This window comes from Daphnia carinata, chromosome 8, assembly GCF_022539665.2.
Source record: "Daphnia carinata strain CSIRO-1 chromosome 8, CSIRO_AGI_Dcar_HiC_V3, whole genome shotgun sequence".
Lineage (NCBI taxonomy): Eukaryota > Metazoa > Arthropoda > Branchiopoda > Diplostraca > Daphniidae > Daphnia > Daphnia carinata.
Window position 1 is genome coordinate 6,474,362 of NC_081338.1, and position 16,852 is coordinate 6,491,213.

The following is a 16,852-nucleotide window of genomic DNA, read 5'->3' on the forward strand; positions in this document are numbered from 1 at the left end:
AAAAAAACTAGATGTCGCTGGCGCGCTTCTAAAATGGTGTTTTGTTTACCTGTGACAGTGGTGTGAGCATTGAAACCTGTGTTTGAAAGTTTTCGTTAAAAATGTTATAATCGAGTGGAAAGTTATATAAAACTAACGTCTATCAAGTGTTTTACTCCTTGTGTTAGTTTTAGGAAGTGAAGCACACCAAATAGTTATTTTTTTTTGTAACAGGCAATCTTGTAAGCTATGCAAGATGCCAATTCCAAACAGTCACAGATTGCTCTGTTAAAAAACTATGGTGTTAGCATTCCATCGTGCTACTCTGTTGTTTAGAGGTATTTAACTTGTACGTGGCCATTAGTATACCATTTGGCATGATTCTGACTTCAAGATCTAGCTTGTGAAACTTATAATGGAAAGAATGCTAACCTGGAAGAAGATCACCAGCGATGTGCATTCCTTGAATCAGCACACCACTGTCCAATTCAACTACCCTTTTGCCTAGCCATCAAAATCAACTTTAATCTGATAAATGGATTGTGTACCTCTTTGTTTGGTTTCCAAAGCTTAACCAACACAGGTAGACCTGGACATCAAAACCAATCCCTTTTGGTATCTTAAGTTCGAGGCTTATCTAGTGTTGCCTTTCTTTTAATTTCATATCCTATCGTAGGTCTGAAAAGCCTTTACCTTCTACAGCAAAATTACGAGCACTACAGGTTTTGCAGTATTCAGACAACAGGTGTAGGTAAATTACCGTCTCTGTTATAATGACACCAATAATTTCATATTCCACATGTAGTGACACGTTTTTTTTTTCATATTTGTCATTTACATTATTCAGCCGTCTTTACCAGGCTTTTCGCCCCGTCCGTCTTCGCCTCACCCGTCGCCCCATCTTTGCCTCGCCCGTCGCCTTCGCCTCGCCCGTCGCCCCGTCTTCGCCTCGCCTGTCGCCCCGTCTTCGCCTCGCCCGTCGCACCGTTTTCGCCTCGCCCGTCGCCCCGTCTTCGCCTCGCACCGTCTTCGCTTCGCCCGTCGCCACGTCATCTCTTGGCCCGTCGCGCCATCATCGCCTCGCCCGTCGCCTCGTGGTCGCCACGTCATCGCCTGTTCTTTATGGTATCTTTGTATTTTGTAGTGTTTAATTTGTTGTGCTAATTAACATGCTGGCTGCCACGCCATATTGATCCCCTTTTTTTTAAAGCTGTGTAGGGACGGGCCGCGCTGTTCTGCCTCATGGCCTATCTGCCATGAGGTGGGGCAGTTGCCTCTGCCCAAGATTGGCCGTAAGGCTTATTAGGCAACGCACCTTAGGGACTCCCTTTTCTCGATGTGTGGTGGAGACCCGGGATGTGCGTTTCCACAACGGTCTCCACCATTTCATCAGCCCGGACTTGTCAGCGGACAGTCCCCCTTGGTCGCTATCTTTCTGATAGCGACGTAGATAGTGTAGTTGTTAGTGGCGTGGCAGCCAGCCTGTTAGTTAGTTATGTATGTATGTATGTATGTATGTATTGTATTTTAAAATGTAAATATTAGTGGTGGATTTGAGGGTGGATGGAGGGACAATAAAATGCTTTATTTTCACATGAATTTTGTTTTTATTTTTATCACTATATCTATCAACTGTTTTGGGATTCGAACCCTAGACCATCGGCACACCAGTCCAATGCTTTACAATTAAGCCAACTACAATGTTAGTAATTAAATAATTTCTTCCTAAAAGACCTTGTTTAAACTGCATACGTACATATGCTTTCATATGTGAATTATTATTTATACAGTACCTAATAGCTCAGTGGAAGAGCGCTGGTCTGTGATGTCAGATTTCTGAGGTTCGAATCTCAGTATAGTAATGCAAGTATACGATAATTCAATGGAAACAATGCTTACCATCAATAGTGGCATAAACAAGAAAGGTGAGTTTAGCAAGCTAAATAAAAAAAATTGATAAATATGATGTGTGAACACAGCAAACACAGACAATGAAAGAAACAGATTTTGCAAAAAATATTTTAAAAAAAAAAAAATTTATTGACAATTCTCTGTACATTAGAATTATTTTTGCAACTTTAAAAAGGCACAAAAGCCCTTTCAAAAGTTGCCGTCAACCCAGGCAGGGGGAGACACTGCCTTGTTGACCCACCGGGGAGATTACCCGGTGATTGGCTAAGAGAAGCCGGAAGAAGAGCCGAAGATATGGAACATTTTTACTGGAGCGATTAACCTTTAGTTCGGATTTGTGGGTAGCCACGTCGCCCTCCGTGAACACATCATCGGACTAAGCGGACCTCCACGTCCCCTTTCCGGCCAGAGCCCTCCAAACCTCGGTATATGTTATTTTTATATATACCGTACAGTAGGGGCATGACCCCCTACGGGCTTATTACGAGTCAAGGGGAAACGGGGCTACGGAAAGGAAGGGAGCCCAGATATGCACTTCAATTTTTTAAATATAAAATACCGTCTCGAGAATCCGAATGAAGTATAGAAATGTCATGTCGTCCATCCAATCATTACAATTTATTCAGTGTCTTGCCCCAACCAAGAATCTTTTCAGATCCAACGTTACTATTAACCTATACTGAGAAAAAAAAAACAACACCATTAAGCATCTCAATTGTTGCTCACGTGACTTACATGACTCATAGATTCAACTTCTGGCAGAAGCTTTGGAAAGGCCATACAAATTGCAGATGAAAATCATTGTATAAGGCTCTTGAATGATAAAATAGCACCCCTAGAATGTTGCATTGTTAAAAGTTGAGTTCCCAGTATGCTGAAAATCCTTTCCTATTGGATAAATTTTTTTTTTGTAGATTAGACATGGTTGGCAAAAAGGAGCAGAAATACTTCGTCATAAATTCAAAAATTTTTCAAGAAAATTCCTTTCATACCTAAAGAGTCCATGTATGATGTTCATCGCTGCAACGCCAGTGAAGTGAAACATCTTTAGGGCCATTTAAGTACCCAGCTTCACCGACACTCTGAACGTAAAGGACAAGTTGTTCTTTAGCAAGAGAAGCAGAATTATTTGAGGCTTCTAGTTGTGACAGAACCATAAAGGATTACTGTTACACAGGATTCATTCACACAAGATGGTACTTTTCATTAGACAATTTGCATACTCTATTACTTTACCTCATACCTTAATGGTAATGCACTTTCAGTGTTTTTTCAACTGTAGGCTCACTCTTCCATCCTGTAACACTTCCAGACTTGACTTGAGCCCCCGCTAAAATTCTGTGAATGCAAAATAATAGCATTAAAAATACTTTTTCGATAGACAAAACCTTCTTTTTTTCTCGCATTTTTTTTTTTTTGGGGGGGGGGGGGGGGGGTAAAACGGATCGCCATACAATTACACACCAGTATAACAACTAGGCTGCAAGCATACATTTGGTAAACCTAGAACTTATACCGCAGACGACTCACCAAACAGTGTAGCCATCTATTGGTAAGGAATCAAATTTTACTTCACTCAACAGTTCCCGGTATTCAAGAAGTTTAGCTTAAAAATAAGCCCGACAAAATAGGCCCGACTTCTCTCAACCTACCTGCGATACAGCAGAAAGCCCGACTGTCTCCTACACCGCGATAGCGTTGTAGTGTACTGGCGCGCTAGTATTGCGTCAATTATTCGGCAGTACTTTTATACCGCTAGATGGCTATACTGTATGAGGGTCCATATTCCATAAAAAATCATGTCTATTCTTCGCGCGGTAACATTAAACGGTAAATATGTAACGCCCTTTGACGACCCATTCTGTCAATGACAATTTTTGTTCACTAATTAATCATTTATTTAGGTCGGTCGTAGAGAACCTGTACCGCCATCTGATAACAAAATTCTAACAATTTAGGTATTACCTCCTGCCCGCCCAATTCGGTTTACGAATGTTAAGTTTCCCTCAGTTCGTAAATATCAGTCGTCGTGGCGTTCCGAACTTCAAAATGTGCGATGGGGTTGTGCATCGCGCTCTGGCATTACGCAACGCTGATCTCATTCAGGAATCAATCAATCAGGATCTCGTCACTTTTACCTTCACCTTTGCCACTTTTGCCAATATATTTTCTCATAAAAGGACAAACCTAATTAAAAGCGTAAAACCACAACTGTTGATTGTCGCCGCATATAAATATGAGCACGAAAACGTTTCTCTTAGGCATCGGTTAAAGTTAACAGGTGTATGGCACTTCAAGAAATTTCGAGTTATTCATTCTCTGAGCAGTTTCTGTGCCGCATTTTTGCACTAAGGTCAATACGGTTCTCTTTTAATAAATCTTCTTTAGCTCTCGAACGTCTTCGGGATTGATCTTGAAATCCAGAATCCTGCGAACCTTGATCAGTGGAATGCTCACTCAAAACGGATCCAAGGAAACAATAATAATTAATAATAAATAATTAAGCAAACCCAATAGATATTTTTAAATCATAAAATACAGTTTCGAGAAATGGCTTGCCTGAAGGACGAATTTATCAAAATTGTTAAAGCGTCCCCCACAGACGATTCCCTTAAACAGTTCCTTTTTTATCGCATGTCATAGCTTCCGGAATATATTACTCACGTGCTGGCGTCGAAAAGAAAACTAGTTTCTATGACACACCCATTTCTGTGATGAAACAATAAATGAATGACAAGATAAGAAAATGAGTGATTAGGATGATCGATGAGCTCTCTACGATCGACTCACTTACTGTTCCTGCCCCCTACTAGTTCAAAAGTGCCTTGCTCATCGCTCCCCTGGAATAATTTTACCAATTCTAAAAAAGGATTAAAAATCACAAATATAATATCAGCAGGCAACGTGTTATTTGTACCTTTTTTCAGAAAAAGCTGACTGCGTAGGGAATTCGTTGAAAGGTAGTGTAAGACGTTATCTCCCAAAGCCATTGCGAAAGTTTTGGAATGAAGGATAGAAGACGAGAAAATGGTTTCATCATCTGAATTTGAAATGCCTCGATGCTGAAGGCCAATCCGTCTCCACGGTAAAGGTAGAAACATGGATCCTCAAAACATTTTTGAGCGATGACTCACTTGTTTTTCCGTACCTTTCCCTTTTTTCCTTCCGGATTGGAGAGTAGCCAGCGGGCCAATCACCTTTAGTGCCGCCAACAAATGTGTTTCCTTTTTTTTGTTGGGGATGTTTAAGTGGGACTAATTAAATCTTTAATCTAATGTTGATCTTTACCTCCCAGGTGATACGGTTCTAATCTTTCAGTACATCCTAACCGTGTAGAACGATGGTGAAACAGCGGTTTCCACTTCTTTTTTTTTTATACCAGTTGCCATGACAATGGAGAACAAATCCATGAAGATTAGTTATCATTTACTGGCGCTTTTTTTTTCTTGCTCGATTCTCTAATTGTTTGTTGTTGATTCAATGACTTAGTGTGACAGAGATTCTGATTGTCAATATGCCGGTGAGTCTTCTTACCCGTCTCCCTCCGACGTGTGAAACTTGCATTCCATGTAATCACACTCTTAAACGTCACCCACCGCATTTGACTGCTAGCGGCCGGCCTGGTTACGCCAAACTTTAAAGTGACTGTGGTGAGTGCTTTCCTAAGTAAAAAAAAAAAAAAAAAATTAAGACAATATTTCCTTTAAAACTTACATCATCTAGATCTTTTATCTCCACAGCAGTCATCAACCCGAAGACTGGACGAACCAAAGATCCTCTTTCAAGTGTGAGAATAAAACCATCGAACGTGTATATAACGAAATCGTTGAGGTGCTGTTGCGCCCTGCAGTAACATCTATCGGTGTCATATTAACGAACGTTACGGTTGGTACGCTTATCACCCTAATATGAATTCTCAATGGACCTGAAAGGCGTGAATCTCAACCGGTTCTCGAAGATGGAAACGAATCGACTGAGACAGCTCCCTCACTTTCCTTTGACCTTCGCATGACTGAAAGAGTTTGAATCGTTTACCTATATCTGTCATCTCCGATTCAACCTTCTATAGGGAGGTAGTCCATTCCTTTAGGTGGACTCACTACAAAACCACATACACCCCGCATGGGGGTTGGCCATGTTTTCCCACTGCACAGCTAAAATGCCAAGGCAAAACCGACAAACATGTCTGGCTGGCAGAAATTCTACAAATGAGATGGAAAAACCTAAATGAACAGACATTTGCAATCATAAAAGTCTAGTTGTACCAAACCTGGTCTAGAATAACTTGAACCTTCGGAACACCAGTAACAACAACTGGAGAAATCAAATGGGGGAGGTGACCTCCAGCAATCTCTCTCAAACCAACTAACACCACAAAACCGTCACCTGTCTAAGGGCAGACAAACACAATTAGCAGGTAGGATTTTCATAAATGAGATGGTTAAAATACTTCCCTACCAAAAATAGAAGTACAGATAGGGAATGGCATTCATACAAGAAAACCTGACCTCATACCCAACCATGGTTACCATTTGTAAATAAATTACCACACTCTGTAGAAGCTATGAAAGAGAAAATACAAATGAATGAATAGTTCATACACCACTTTCAGCTTTCTATCTTTTAAACTTTCAAAAATTACTTCAAAAGTAAATCACATACCTGCATGAGAATTAATGTGAAACATTCCATACATCCAAGACATGATACGTGGCCACTACCATACATCCAAATATTCAAAGCTGTATTGAAAAAAACAATGTTTTACAACTTTCGACACCGTTCGTACTTTCGAAAACTGGACACGTTGTGCAGTAATTAGTACGCATCAATACATCTAAATGAATGACATTAAATTTCTTTGGCAAAATTTTAAAATCCAAAAGTTTATCAAGAATTAAATTTAAGTTAAATCTTACCTTTAGAGTACCCCACCAACATGGCGAATTCTACATTTCTCGTGCTCCGTCCATTTGACGAACGAGTCAGACGGTTACACTTTTCTTTTCTCCCCTTTTTTCTAAGTAGACGTTGCCTAATTGTACTAAATTATAAAAACAATAAAACTTAAAAATTATAAAAACAACTAACAATATGTTCATAACCGGTACCATGTACGCCGCCTACATGAAAAATGTAAAATTTTAGATGACTTGATCAACGAATATCACGAAGGGTTTGTTGAGTATCTTAGATCTCGCAATCACCGGCGTGCCCATTCAAAATTACTTTTACTTGAACATAGCCGGTTCATACCGAACCATTCGAATCAAGTCAGTACGAGGGCATCGTTTCAAAATTACACAGCGTTAATTAATTGGATTACCGTTTGGCCGGAGCCCGTGACAGCAAAAGCAATTAAATCTCTTTTGGCAAGAATAACTGCAACTGGAGCTTTCTGAATAGGTGTTGGTTTTATGTAGCCAGAATTCTTAATGTTTTGAAGTAGTAGTTGGCGCAGGCCGGCTTCTTCAAATGTTATGTATTGAGGTACATCTTTTCCTGTAAGCTAAGGCAAACCCAATAGATATTTTTAAATAAAAAAAAATACAGTTTTGAGAAATGGCTTACCTGGAGGACGACTTTATCAAAATTGTTAAGGCGTTCCCACACAGACGATGCCCTTAAATGGTTCCTTTTCATCGCACGTCACAGCTTCCGGAATGTATTGCTCACGAGGATTTCCATCTTCCGTCAATTCACTGAAGAGATTTGGGCAGCCTTTCGAGGTGTGGCCAGCTTCTTTACACTAGGAGTAAAACAATGAACACTGGAACATAAAGTATTTTAGTGAAGATACAATTGATGTTTCCACTGTAGCAATTGCTGCCACCAATGCATCCTCTTTGAGGAAAATCCCTTGCTACATTGCCCTCTTCTTCATTAAAAATGAGCACTAAAAATGTTGTTTTTTTGTTTTTTGTTTATCTCATGGCAGGTACGACTTCCACCACCGCCGCGGCCCTCTTGTGAACAATCCTTCGAGAAATGTCCCCCTTCCCCATACTATAAAAAGCACCAAAAACTTGTGACGTCAACGGACCACTACCACCGCCCCAACCAGCTTGTGGACATTCTCTGGCAAAATGTCCTTCACACTGTTAAACAAAACCATAGTTTAAAGTAATCACACTAGGAATACAAGAAAACGCTTACCTTGTGACCCTGGAAAGAAAAAATGTAGATCAGAATGAAACAAATTAGATTATATAGAGACCAAAACAAAGATGGATGTTTAATGCCAATACTACAATCTTAATCTTTCAAAGACAACAAAACTTGTCCAAGTCAAAATTATTCAAATATTTGTATCAATTATTTATTATTATCTATAAGTATCGCTTATTAATCTATAACATCTAATAAGCGTACCTTGAAAAGCGTTGAAAATTTAGTAAATTAAATGCCAAAAATCGCCAAAGCCGCGACGTCAAGAAGTGAAATCTAGCGAGGAAGGTAGACAGCAGACTACACGCGTTAAGCCAATCTAGAAATATGCCTGAAAAAAAAACTGCTCGATGAGCCACGGTTTAAGGCGCCTCTTGTGGACGCAAAAGTCATTACGAGAAATTATATCCGTCACAAATTAAATGTTTTTAAACAAATTTAAAGTAATCATCCAAATCAAGATTTAACTTAAAAAAAGGAAAAATGCGTAATACTTGGGGAAACACACTTTAATTTCTTGCTCCTTTTGTTTAGTTTATTCCAAAATGGAGTATGATGAGTTTCCGTTAAGGCTATCCAGCTTCTCCGGTACCACCAGGTTCACATGTCTACCTGACCAATTCCAATGAGTTTCAGTTTTTCCCGAATAAATTTTTAAGCCCAACCGAGAAAAGTCGGACAGCAATATATTAATTTTCAGCGGGTAGCACAACAATTTAAAAAATATAAAATTTAATTGAAAGCCATTTGCCATCTATCGGAGGAAATGATAAAAGAATCTTCACAGACGAAATTTCAATCTGAAACCCAACGGCAACTTTGGCAATCGAAACGGAAGGCTTTTTGATGCTGTGTTCAAATTGTTTAATTTGTTTCGTAGAATAGCAAAATTGAATGGAGGAATCTTCAAGTAGCAGTGAACCTAAGCGACCTCAGTTTGGCACGAGACATTTATCCGATCCGCAAAATGTGTTTCAGCATAATGCCTGGTAATATTATTATGGGTTTCTTTCGTCGCTATAAAAAATATGCTCAGTCCAAAAGCCCATCCAGCTGGTACTCTTGTGTACCCATTCGCTATGATCACACACGATTCCGAAAGAAACCTGCTCTAAAGGAAATCTGTGATGGTAGGATACTGAAAAATCAAGAAGATGTATGGCAGCATAATGCTTGGTAGTTTAATGAGTAGTATAGAGATGCAACAGTTTTAATATTATTGCTAGTCTTATTTTGTATGTTTACTTTTTTTTAGGGATAATGTTGTATGGGATGAAGAGCAGGTGGAAGCAGCTGAAGCTAAGTTGAAACTCAACTCTTCATCGTTCATGGATGAAGAAGTTGCTCTAAAATATGAAAAAGAAGCCAGTCAGTTTTGGGACACTTTCTACAGCACTCACGAAAACAAATTTTTTAAGGACAGACATTGGCTCTTTACAGAGCTTCCAGAACTCTGCAGTGAGCATATGGAAAGTTCAAGTGCAACAGAAGCTATTGAAGCAAGTGTCCCGTGTCAGATAGCTGGATTAAGAATTCTAGAAGTTGGTTGTGGCACTGGAAGTACTGTGTTTCCTTTGTTAGAAGCAAACACACTGAAGAAAAGTTTTGTTTATTGTTGTGATTTTGCACCCAAGGCAGTTGAGCTGGTCAAGAGTAATCCACAATATGACCCCTCCAGGTGTCTTGGGTTTGTATGTGACATTTCTGAAGAAAATTTTAAATTTCCGTTTCCAGAAAACAGCTTGGACGTAATCCTTATAATTTTCGTACTCTCCGCCATCAGCCCCGAGAAGTATGCCAACGCTGTTCAAAGCAGTGTATCGTTTTTGCCTCTTAAACAGTTTGTTGGCTTTGCAGGTTTAGTTCAACCATTGTGCAACTCAGTCGTCAGCTGAAACCTGGAGGACGGATATTTTTCCGTGATTATGGTCGTTACGATATGGCTGAGTTACGTTTCAAACCTGGTAAATGCATTTCGGAACATTTTTTCGTCAGAGGCGATGGTACAAGGGTGTACTTCTTCAGCCAGGGTGAGATTCTCTGACACCTCTTGAATGATCTGTAAATTATAATTTTTGCATCATTAGATGAGCTTCGAAAGCTTTTCGAAGGTGCAGGCCTTGTGGAGGAACAAAATGTAATCGATAGGAGGTTACTGGTGAATCGAGGAAAACAGTTGACTATGTACCGTGTATGGATACAATGCAAATATCGCAAGCCAACGTAACGGTGCAGTCGCAATTTTTAATAATAATTATGAGATGCATATTGTGTGGAGAGGTTTCAGTTTAATAAATGTCTTTTCCCCTTATCACCCGAACTGTCTTCTTCATTAGAAGAGGAGGAATGCCTCCGTTTTCTGTCTTTATTGAGATCCTCTTTTCGGAAAATGTAAACCAGGTAAAGCGCTGCAAAAACGAAAAGGAAAGGATTATTTATCTTCACAACAAAAGACTGCGCTTGACCGCGAATACGAAGACACTTACAAACAGCTTCCCATTCAGCCTTCGAGAGCGTTCCGATTTTGGGACGGAATCCTTCTACATTAGAGCACGAGTCCAGATATTCTTGTGCATGAAGATAATCAGAATGATCTTGACTGACCGGTTCTTGATTAGCGAACGGAGGATACGCCTTAGATAACCAATAATATAAGAATTAGATAATTCTAAATTTGAAAGGTTAATTGACTGATTACTTCTAAAGCCTTCATTCTCATGAGCAAATCTTTCCCGTGATCTAATTCCTGAGGAACAAAATCTTCGAATCTAGTCTTCTGTACAAGAGTGAGGCCGTACTTCGAGGCCAATCTGCATTGAAGGACGATAATTAGTAATGTTCAACAAGAATTGAATGGAGCGATGTTACTTCTCAAATGTTGGGAAATGAACAAGAAATTCCGGACAATCGACAACTTCTTCTAAATGGAAGTTATATTTAGCGCCAAAGAGAGGAGGGGGATCTAAAAGCGTCTCGTCTGGAAATTCGACACTAAAAATGGAGTTGCCGAACTTCCTGTTTTCAGGGTTATCATCGCGCCCGAGTCGTCGCCTGAATGAGATTCTGTACATTACCGGATGTCATAGGATGTGTTCTGCGTGGATCTTACATGATGTCATAAGCATCTGTCGTTGTTCCTATAAAGTAGCCACCAGGTTGAAGATTGCATGAAACATTTGCCAGCATCTGTTCAGCTTGTGGCAAAGACTCAAATGAGTAATGAAACGCAAACTGGCAGCTGACTAGATCCAGTTTCAGTTCGCGGTTTTCCATTCTTTCTATGATATTCTCCTATGAAAAACAAAGTGGTGTTATTAACTAGTAAACATTATAGATCGCGAAAATGCTGTTTATGTAAAGATGTTTACCTTGGAACAATCGGCGGCAATGAATTCCGCTGTAAATACATTGCGAGATCTATGTTTTAGCTTAGCGTAACGTTCTTTACACTGCTCAATTGAAGTCTCAGCAATGTCTGCACATACAACATGATGAACATGTCCTCTCTCCCATTTTAAGAGATCACCACCTTTTCCACACCCTAGATCTAGAACATTTAGTCGGCAATGGTGGCCATTTTCTTTTCTAATTCGGTCTAATATGTTTCCTAAATAAATTAAATTATGAAATTTTTTGGGTTTTAATTTTTAAAGAAATATCAACATCAAACCAATGATTCTGCTTTTGATCCAATTATTTAAATTTCTCATATGAAAGATTCTACTTTCTTTGCGCTCAGCCACACCTCTTTCTGATAGTTGGTTGTAATGCTGAGCTACCACTGAACCAACACAGATATCTTTTGTGCTAGAATCTGTGTTATCCTCTAACTTACAAGGTTTCACAGCATTATGCTCTTGGTTAGATTTTTCAAAGGAGTTCAGCAATTCAGTTGACAGTGCAGATATGCCTTCTTCAGGAATATGTAACTATATAAAAAAAAGCGTTTGATCTCGTAGCTAATGTCAAAAAGTAAAACCAAACTCTTTGTGTTCATACCTGGATCTCATTGGACAAAATAGCAGTACCATCAGCAACATAATCCATTGTGGTACTGGAATTTAACAGAAGTCAATTGTATCAATAAGGGAAATTTTCACAAATTTAAAGAGTAAACTCTTTAAACAGCGTAGTGAACAAATCAGGAACGTGATGCTTTACAATAAATAAATACTAAACTAATATATAATCGAAATCAACTAAACGAAACAAAAAGTTATGCTTCTACACCGCCAAGTGGGGAAACGGTGAAGTACTTCTTGCCAGATTGACTGTTGTTCGACCAGGCAAAAACAAAGTGGCAAAACCAAAAAATAACTAGCAAAATGAAACTAAAACGAACCTTGCAACCTTTTTTTAAATACCGGTTATATCTTGGTAATTCGAAGTTCTCAGGCGTCTTGTGGAATACTAAAAATCTCGAATTTTCCACGAGTTATTCTGTCAATTGCAATACTTTGACACAAACAGCAAAACAATAGTGGATTTCTTTAACTGATGGGCAAAATCTCTGTCTAGTTCAGCATTTTTAAATTGACAACGGCATCGCCAAATCTAGTGATAACATTTGAAAACAAATCCCCACAATGATTTATGTCTCAAGAAATCTATTTGAATGGCTACAATAGGCCAAAACAAAAGCCCAGAGTTTTTTTTAAATAATATTAAAAAAAAAAAAAGAGAGAGCGAAGTATAGAAACCTGACGATAAAAACCACAACTTGATCGCGACCTGAACAGGGAAACGTAGAACAGTAGCTCGCTGAGCATTTTTTTATTTTTGTTTGGTTAACTTTTTTTCCCCACCAAACTAGGCCTCGTCTTCCAACAGCTCCTGAACAACAGTGTCAACGGCCTAAATACAAAGAAAAATTGCAAATATTTTTTTTTTTTTACAAACAGGAGTATTTAAAAATGTTTATACTTGTGAAATCTGCCGTCTCTTTTCCGTTTCCTCCTTGATTTCTAAATCCATTAAAAACGGCCGCTTTGTACCGCTCATACGCTTTCTCATATTTCTCCGTGATTTCGTTTCACATTCGATGGAGTTGATGAGTTGTTCGACAGATACTGCGTCTGGTACGGCATCTTCTTGAGAGTACGTTTCATTCAAATGATCTCTAAGCGCATAATCGCCGAGACCCAATCGTCCTCTTGTGATCTTGTCCATAAAAAATTCGTCTATTCTCATCAAACAGATCACCATCATATCTATCGTGTATGATTTCCATCCATCGAATCGCTTTAGCGTTGAATACAAGGATTCGTTTGATGAGCAATCGATCGCGTCAAGTGACAAGCCAAACGGACGTAAAGCCCAGGCCCCCATTCTGTTCATATGTCCATCGATGTGCTCGTCGAAATAATTGGAGAAATCCTATTTACAATAAAAAATTAAATGGGTAAAGACACGAAATCGAAAAAAATATAATAAGAATTCTGTTTTTACCCTTTTCCATTTCTTCAAATACATTTGAGCAAGAATTGACTTATAATCGCCACAAGACTCTTGATCAAGGAGGCGTATAAAGTCAGTTTCGTACTCTTTGACTTCGTTACAGTCTGTGATTTCCAAATTCTGAAGATTCTTGTTGATATCTTGAAGGGCATGCTGCCAGTTACGGAACATTGTCACGTGCGGGATATACTTTTGCATGGCATTGACGATGGCCTCATCGTTTTCCGTGGCCACAATCATTGTTTCGACTGCTTTGAGCTCAGGGATGAGTTCGTTCAGTCGCATAAAGAAAAAATTATGCGCCTTTTCCACCTTTTCCTCGTGGATCATATACATAAGTGGCGTCACTGGAAGGTCTTCGAATTCTGTTTGGCGGTATGTTAAGATAGACAAATAGTACTCGTCCATTTGAAACGTGCTACTATCGTATGACAAAGATGGTGTAAACAAATCTTCTCGATGGAAGAGATGCTTGAATTCGTCGATTGTATCTGTAAATGATATTAAAAAATAACAATAAGCAAATAATAGAATGATAATCGCGCCATGGACAAACATTAACAGGTAATTACTTGTTTTGAAACAAATGACTAGAAGGCTTGGTGCTAGATGGATGTCGCTAACAAAATGGGTTTCGGTGCGTAGGTCATTCAGGTTGCATAGGGTATCCAATGACAAACGTTCGATTTTTCGGTCAGATTTTTGAGCATTATGGATTTGCTGAATGTTTAATGAGACCTCCATTGCGTCACCGTCAGGTTGATGTGCCAGTTCAGAATACACTTCCAGAGGTAACTTTTCCTTGTCAATCTTCACTTGGCTTAAGATGGACGGCGTTGAACGTCGGGATGCTTTTTCGGTATTTTTGGCGTTCCCATGTGAAAAAGCAACAACAGCTGAATCGTCACCTTGATACCATATCAAAAGCTGTTTTTCGTACTGGGAACACTCAATCGCGTGTTTCGAAAAATCATTGGTATAGTCGTTGCCAGGTCCGATTTTCAACTTGAAGTAATAACGTTTACATTTGGCTTCGCCGTGCGTGAATTTGACAGTGGCGTTCTGTCGCCATCGATAGCCATCAATTCGCCAATCTTTACGTTTAGTTGTACTGTCCCATTTATAAATATACTGGAAACCAGCTTTCGGCCATACTGGAACTTCAGTCAGAACTGGCAAATTGGCTTCTGGTTCAAACAGTCGCATGTGGGCTTCATACCTCTGCATTTTGTTTGCCATATGTTAGTCTGAGCCTACGAGGCACTTTGATAACCGTGCTTCCTGTTGTTGTGCTGGCGACTAGATATGTTGTATACTATAACTCCAGTAAAAAAATGCTGTGGCAATAGAAATTGTCAATTGTTTCACTATTCAAAAAATGTAAAGAAAATTTTTTACTTTTTAATGGTTATTGTGTTTGGAACTTTCTGTGTAACGGTTCTGCTACCAACACTGCTTAACACACCCTGGAGCACTGTGGACTCAGAAAGGCACCTTCTCCATTTGTGAGTGGCTGAGTATTCCGAGAAAAAAAATCAGTAATTGCAGAACTGAATATAAGAAAATACAACTTAACTAGATATTATTTACCAGTAAACGTAGGGGCTAGGTCCTTGGGCAGCAATTTCTATTGAAAAATAGTTGAACACTCTTTTTTCCAAATCAGTACACCTATTGAAAAGGTGAAGTAGGCTTCATTAGCTATCTTGAAACAGGATACACATCGTATTTTAAACTCGTTGATGTTCTCAGCGGAATTTATAGACTCTAATATAAACACTTGGCATTATACAGAAAGCGATTCGCCCTCAGCTTGGCGATGAGTCATCTGGTACCCATGATTTATTACTGGAACTTTCGGATAAAGCCTAATAAGATGTTATGATTTCGGTGTTTAATTACCAGATGAATTGAAGGCACACGTTTTAAAATGTTTGAATTGTGTGCTTCCACCGTTTACAAGAAGGTGATGGAACGGTAATTTTGTCCTAGTATTGCGTGGAAACTATCATCTGTGAAATGGCGGAGATGGAGGTGGAGCGTGGTGAACGACGAACTTTTCCACAGCAAAGGTTCCGCGTATTACGAAGAGGAAATATTTCCGCGCAAACTTTATCGAAATTTGGGCATCAACAAGGAAAACCTGCTGGTAAATCTATGTTTCAATTGTTTAATTAAAGAACAAGTTCACTATTGGTGTACAAGTATGTAAATTATTTTCTTGCTGGGTAATTGCCATAAATCAATTCCTAATACGTTTTGACAGAGTTTTCAAATATTAGAAAAGGAACTTAAAGCCAAAACGAAAGTCCCGAAAGAAGTCACGAAATGGGGATTTCAAATTCCAGTCATTAATTTCCAAACGGCGAGATAAAAATCGATGCACAGCACAAAGGTTTTCGCTTTCACTTGTTACCTTTTTTCTTCTGTTTTTTTTTTTTTTTTTTTTTTTTTTTTTTTTACCAAAACATCAATCTGACGAAATAAGTCTCATTCGAACCAGCGTAACAATCTATTATCGAGTGGATATTAGTTTTGCCACAGTTTTTTTTTTTCTAAACATATTCTTTAGCACAAATAAAGAAGGCAACTACGCAAACTACTGGATTTCGGACGACGTTTCACTTCGCTTTCATTCTGATTGATTTTCACATTCGGTGATACCGAATAAATAAAATCAATGCGAAACAATTTCCACCTTGTTTCACTTTTGGCATGCAGATTTCGGCACGCATTCACGTTCGTTTCCAGCTGACTTGTTTCTTGATCTTTATAATATCCTGCCTAGATAAACACAACGAATTATTTCGTCCCGTTTTATTTGAATGTTCTGAAACGCTTTCGACCTTTAAAACGTGAGTAGTTGGCTGTAATTATAATTTATCGGCCCTCACAGCTAGCAGAGCAGATGCTATGCGTCAGCTGAAAATTTCCCTGGTGAAAATTTCCAATATTATTCAAGAATTTTTTCTTTTGAAATATATTTTAGACGACACCAAACATATTTGGCGGCCAGAAAAAAAGACGTGGCATGCGCATACCTTTACCTAATTTGGCGGACTATATAGCATTGTCATTCCGGTTTGTGCTCATGTAGATAAAGGCCACGGCAATCATCTCGATTTCACGCCTTTTATACGCGTTCGTACGGCCATCCAGGTGAACCAAGGGTTGTCGTTTTACAACGCGTACTCGACGCACCGCGTGATCTGCAACTCCCATCAGTGTGCAGGGCGTGTATCAAGATCAATCTGGAGAAGGAAAAAAAAAAAACACGCTTCACATTACCTAATATCAGAACGTGTCATTTAGTATATGATGGCTGTTGGGATAGCAG

General features: G+C 39.1%; 2 protein-coding genes and 3 long non-coding RNA genes across 7 annotated transcripts; 2 read left to right on the forward strand and 3 right to left on the reverse strand.

The window, feature by feature from the left end:
• Window positions 1–133: 133 nt before the first annotated feature.
• LOC130700440 (uncharacterized) lies at window positions 134–911 on the forward strand. The gene is made up of 4 exons (XR_009003795.2): window positions 134–317; window positions 374–594; window positions 656–730; window positions 827–911. It is a non-coding gene; the product is annotated as an uncharacterized LOC130700440 (long non-coding RNA).
• Window positions 912–4,080: 3,169 nt separating this feature from the next.
• LOC130700441 (uncharacterized) lies at window positions 4,081–4,959 on the reverse strand. Its single transcript, XR_009003796.2, has 3 exons — window positions 4,808–4,959; window positions 4,685–4,750; window positions 4,081–4,599 (listed from the first exon to the last, which is right to left on the reverse strand). It is a non-coding gene; the product is annotated as an uncharacterized LOC130700441 (long non-coding RNA).
• A 185-nt stretch (window positions 4,960–5,144) lies between these two features.
• LOC130700437 (uncharacterized) lies at window positions 5,145–6,940 on the reverse strand. Its single transcript, XR_009003793.1, has 6 exons — window positions 6,810–6,940; window positions 6,553–6,727; window positions 6,349–6,452; window positions 6,161–6,280; window positions 5,926–6,092; window positions 5,145–5,552 (listed from the first exon to the last, which is right to left on the reverse strand). It is a non-coding gene; the product is annotated as an uncharacterized LOC130700437 (long non-coding RNA).
• Window positions 6,941–8,861: 1,921 nt separating this feature from the next.
• LOC130700430 (tRNA N(3)-methylcytidine methyltransferase METTL2-like) lies at window positions 8,862–10,369 on the forward strand. Of its 3 annotated transcripts, none has more exons than XM_057522478.2 (4): window positions 8,862–9,047; window positions 9,314–9,850; window positions 9,916–10,088; window positions 10,146–10,369. In XM_057522478.2, the coding sequence occupies exons 1-4, from the start codon at window positions 8,953–8,955 to the stop codon at window positions 10,283–10,285; spliced, it is 945 nt and encodes a 314-aa protein (XP_057378461.1). In that variant the 5' UTR covers window positions 8,862–8,952; the 3' UTR covers window positions 10,286–10,369. The 3 variants fall into 3 exon arrangements, with proteins under 3 accessions (XP_057378461.1, XP_057378460.1, XP_057378462.1); XM_057522477.2 differs by having other exon boundaries at window positions 8,893–9,234; XM_057522479.2 differs by having other exon boundaries at window positions 8,893–9,214.
• On the reverse strand, window positions 10,235–15,626 carry LOC130700434 (uncharacterized). The gene is made up of 12 exons (XM_059496696.1): window positions 15,418–15,626; window positions 15,106–15,186; window positions 14,914–15,028; window positions 14,088–14,852; window positions 13,507–14,006; window positions 11,729–11,987; window positions 11,427–11,665; window positions 11,168–11,349; window positions 10,927–11,109; window positions 10,757–10,868; window positions 10,545–10,692; window positions 10,235–10,466 (listed from the first exon to the last, which is right to left on the reverse strand). Exons 4-12 carry the CDS (start codon window positions 14,752–14,754, stop codon window positions 10,342–10,344), a joined length of 2,415 nt encoding a protein of 804 aa, XP_059352679.1. The 5' UTR covers window positions 14,755–14,852; window positions 14,914–15,028; window positions 15,106–15,186; window positions 15,418–15,626; the 3' UTR covers window positions 10,235–10,341.
• Between the last annotated feature and the right edge of the window lie 1,226 nt (window positions 15,627–16,852).

Bases quoted from the DNA above. Each gene is read 5' to 3' on its own strand.
- LOC130700434 (XM_059496696.1), bottom strand. From the start codon at position 14,754: ATGGCAAACAAAATGCAGAGGTATGAAGCCCACATGCGACTGTTTGAA. The intron at 14,007-14,087 runs GTAATTACCTGT...TATCATTTACAG, and splicing joins AGTCATTTGTTTCAAAACAA to ATACAATCGACGAATTCAAG. The intron at 10,467-10,544 runs GTAAGTGTCTTC...TCGTTTTTGCAG, and splicing joins GGCTGAATGGGAAGCTGTTT to CGCTTTACCTGGTTTACATT.
- LOC130700430 (XM_057522477.2), top strand. From the start codon at position 9,026: ATGTGTTTCAGCATAATGCCTGGTAATATTATTATGGGTTTCTTTCGT. The intron at 9,235-9,313 runs GTAGTTTAATGA...ACTTTTTTTTAG, and splicing joins GTATGGCAGCATAATGCTTG to GGATAATGTTGTATGGGATG. The intron at 9,851-9,915 runs GTATGCCAACGC...TTGGCTTTGCAG, and splicing joins TCCGCCATCAGCCCCGAGAA to GTTTAGTTCAACCATTGTGC.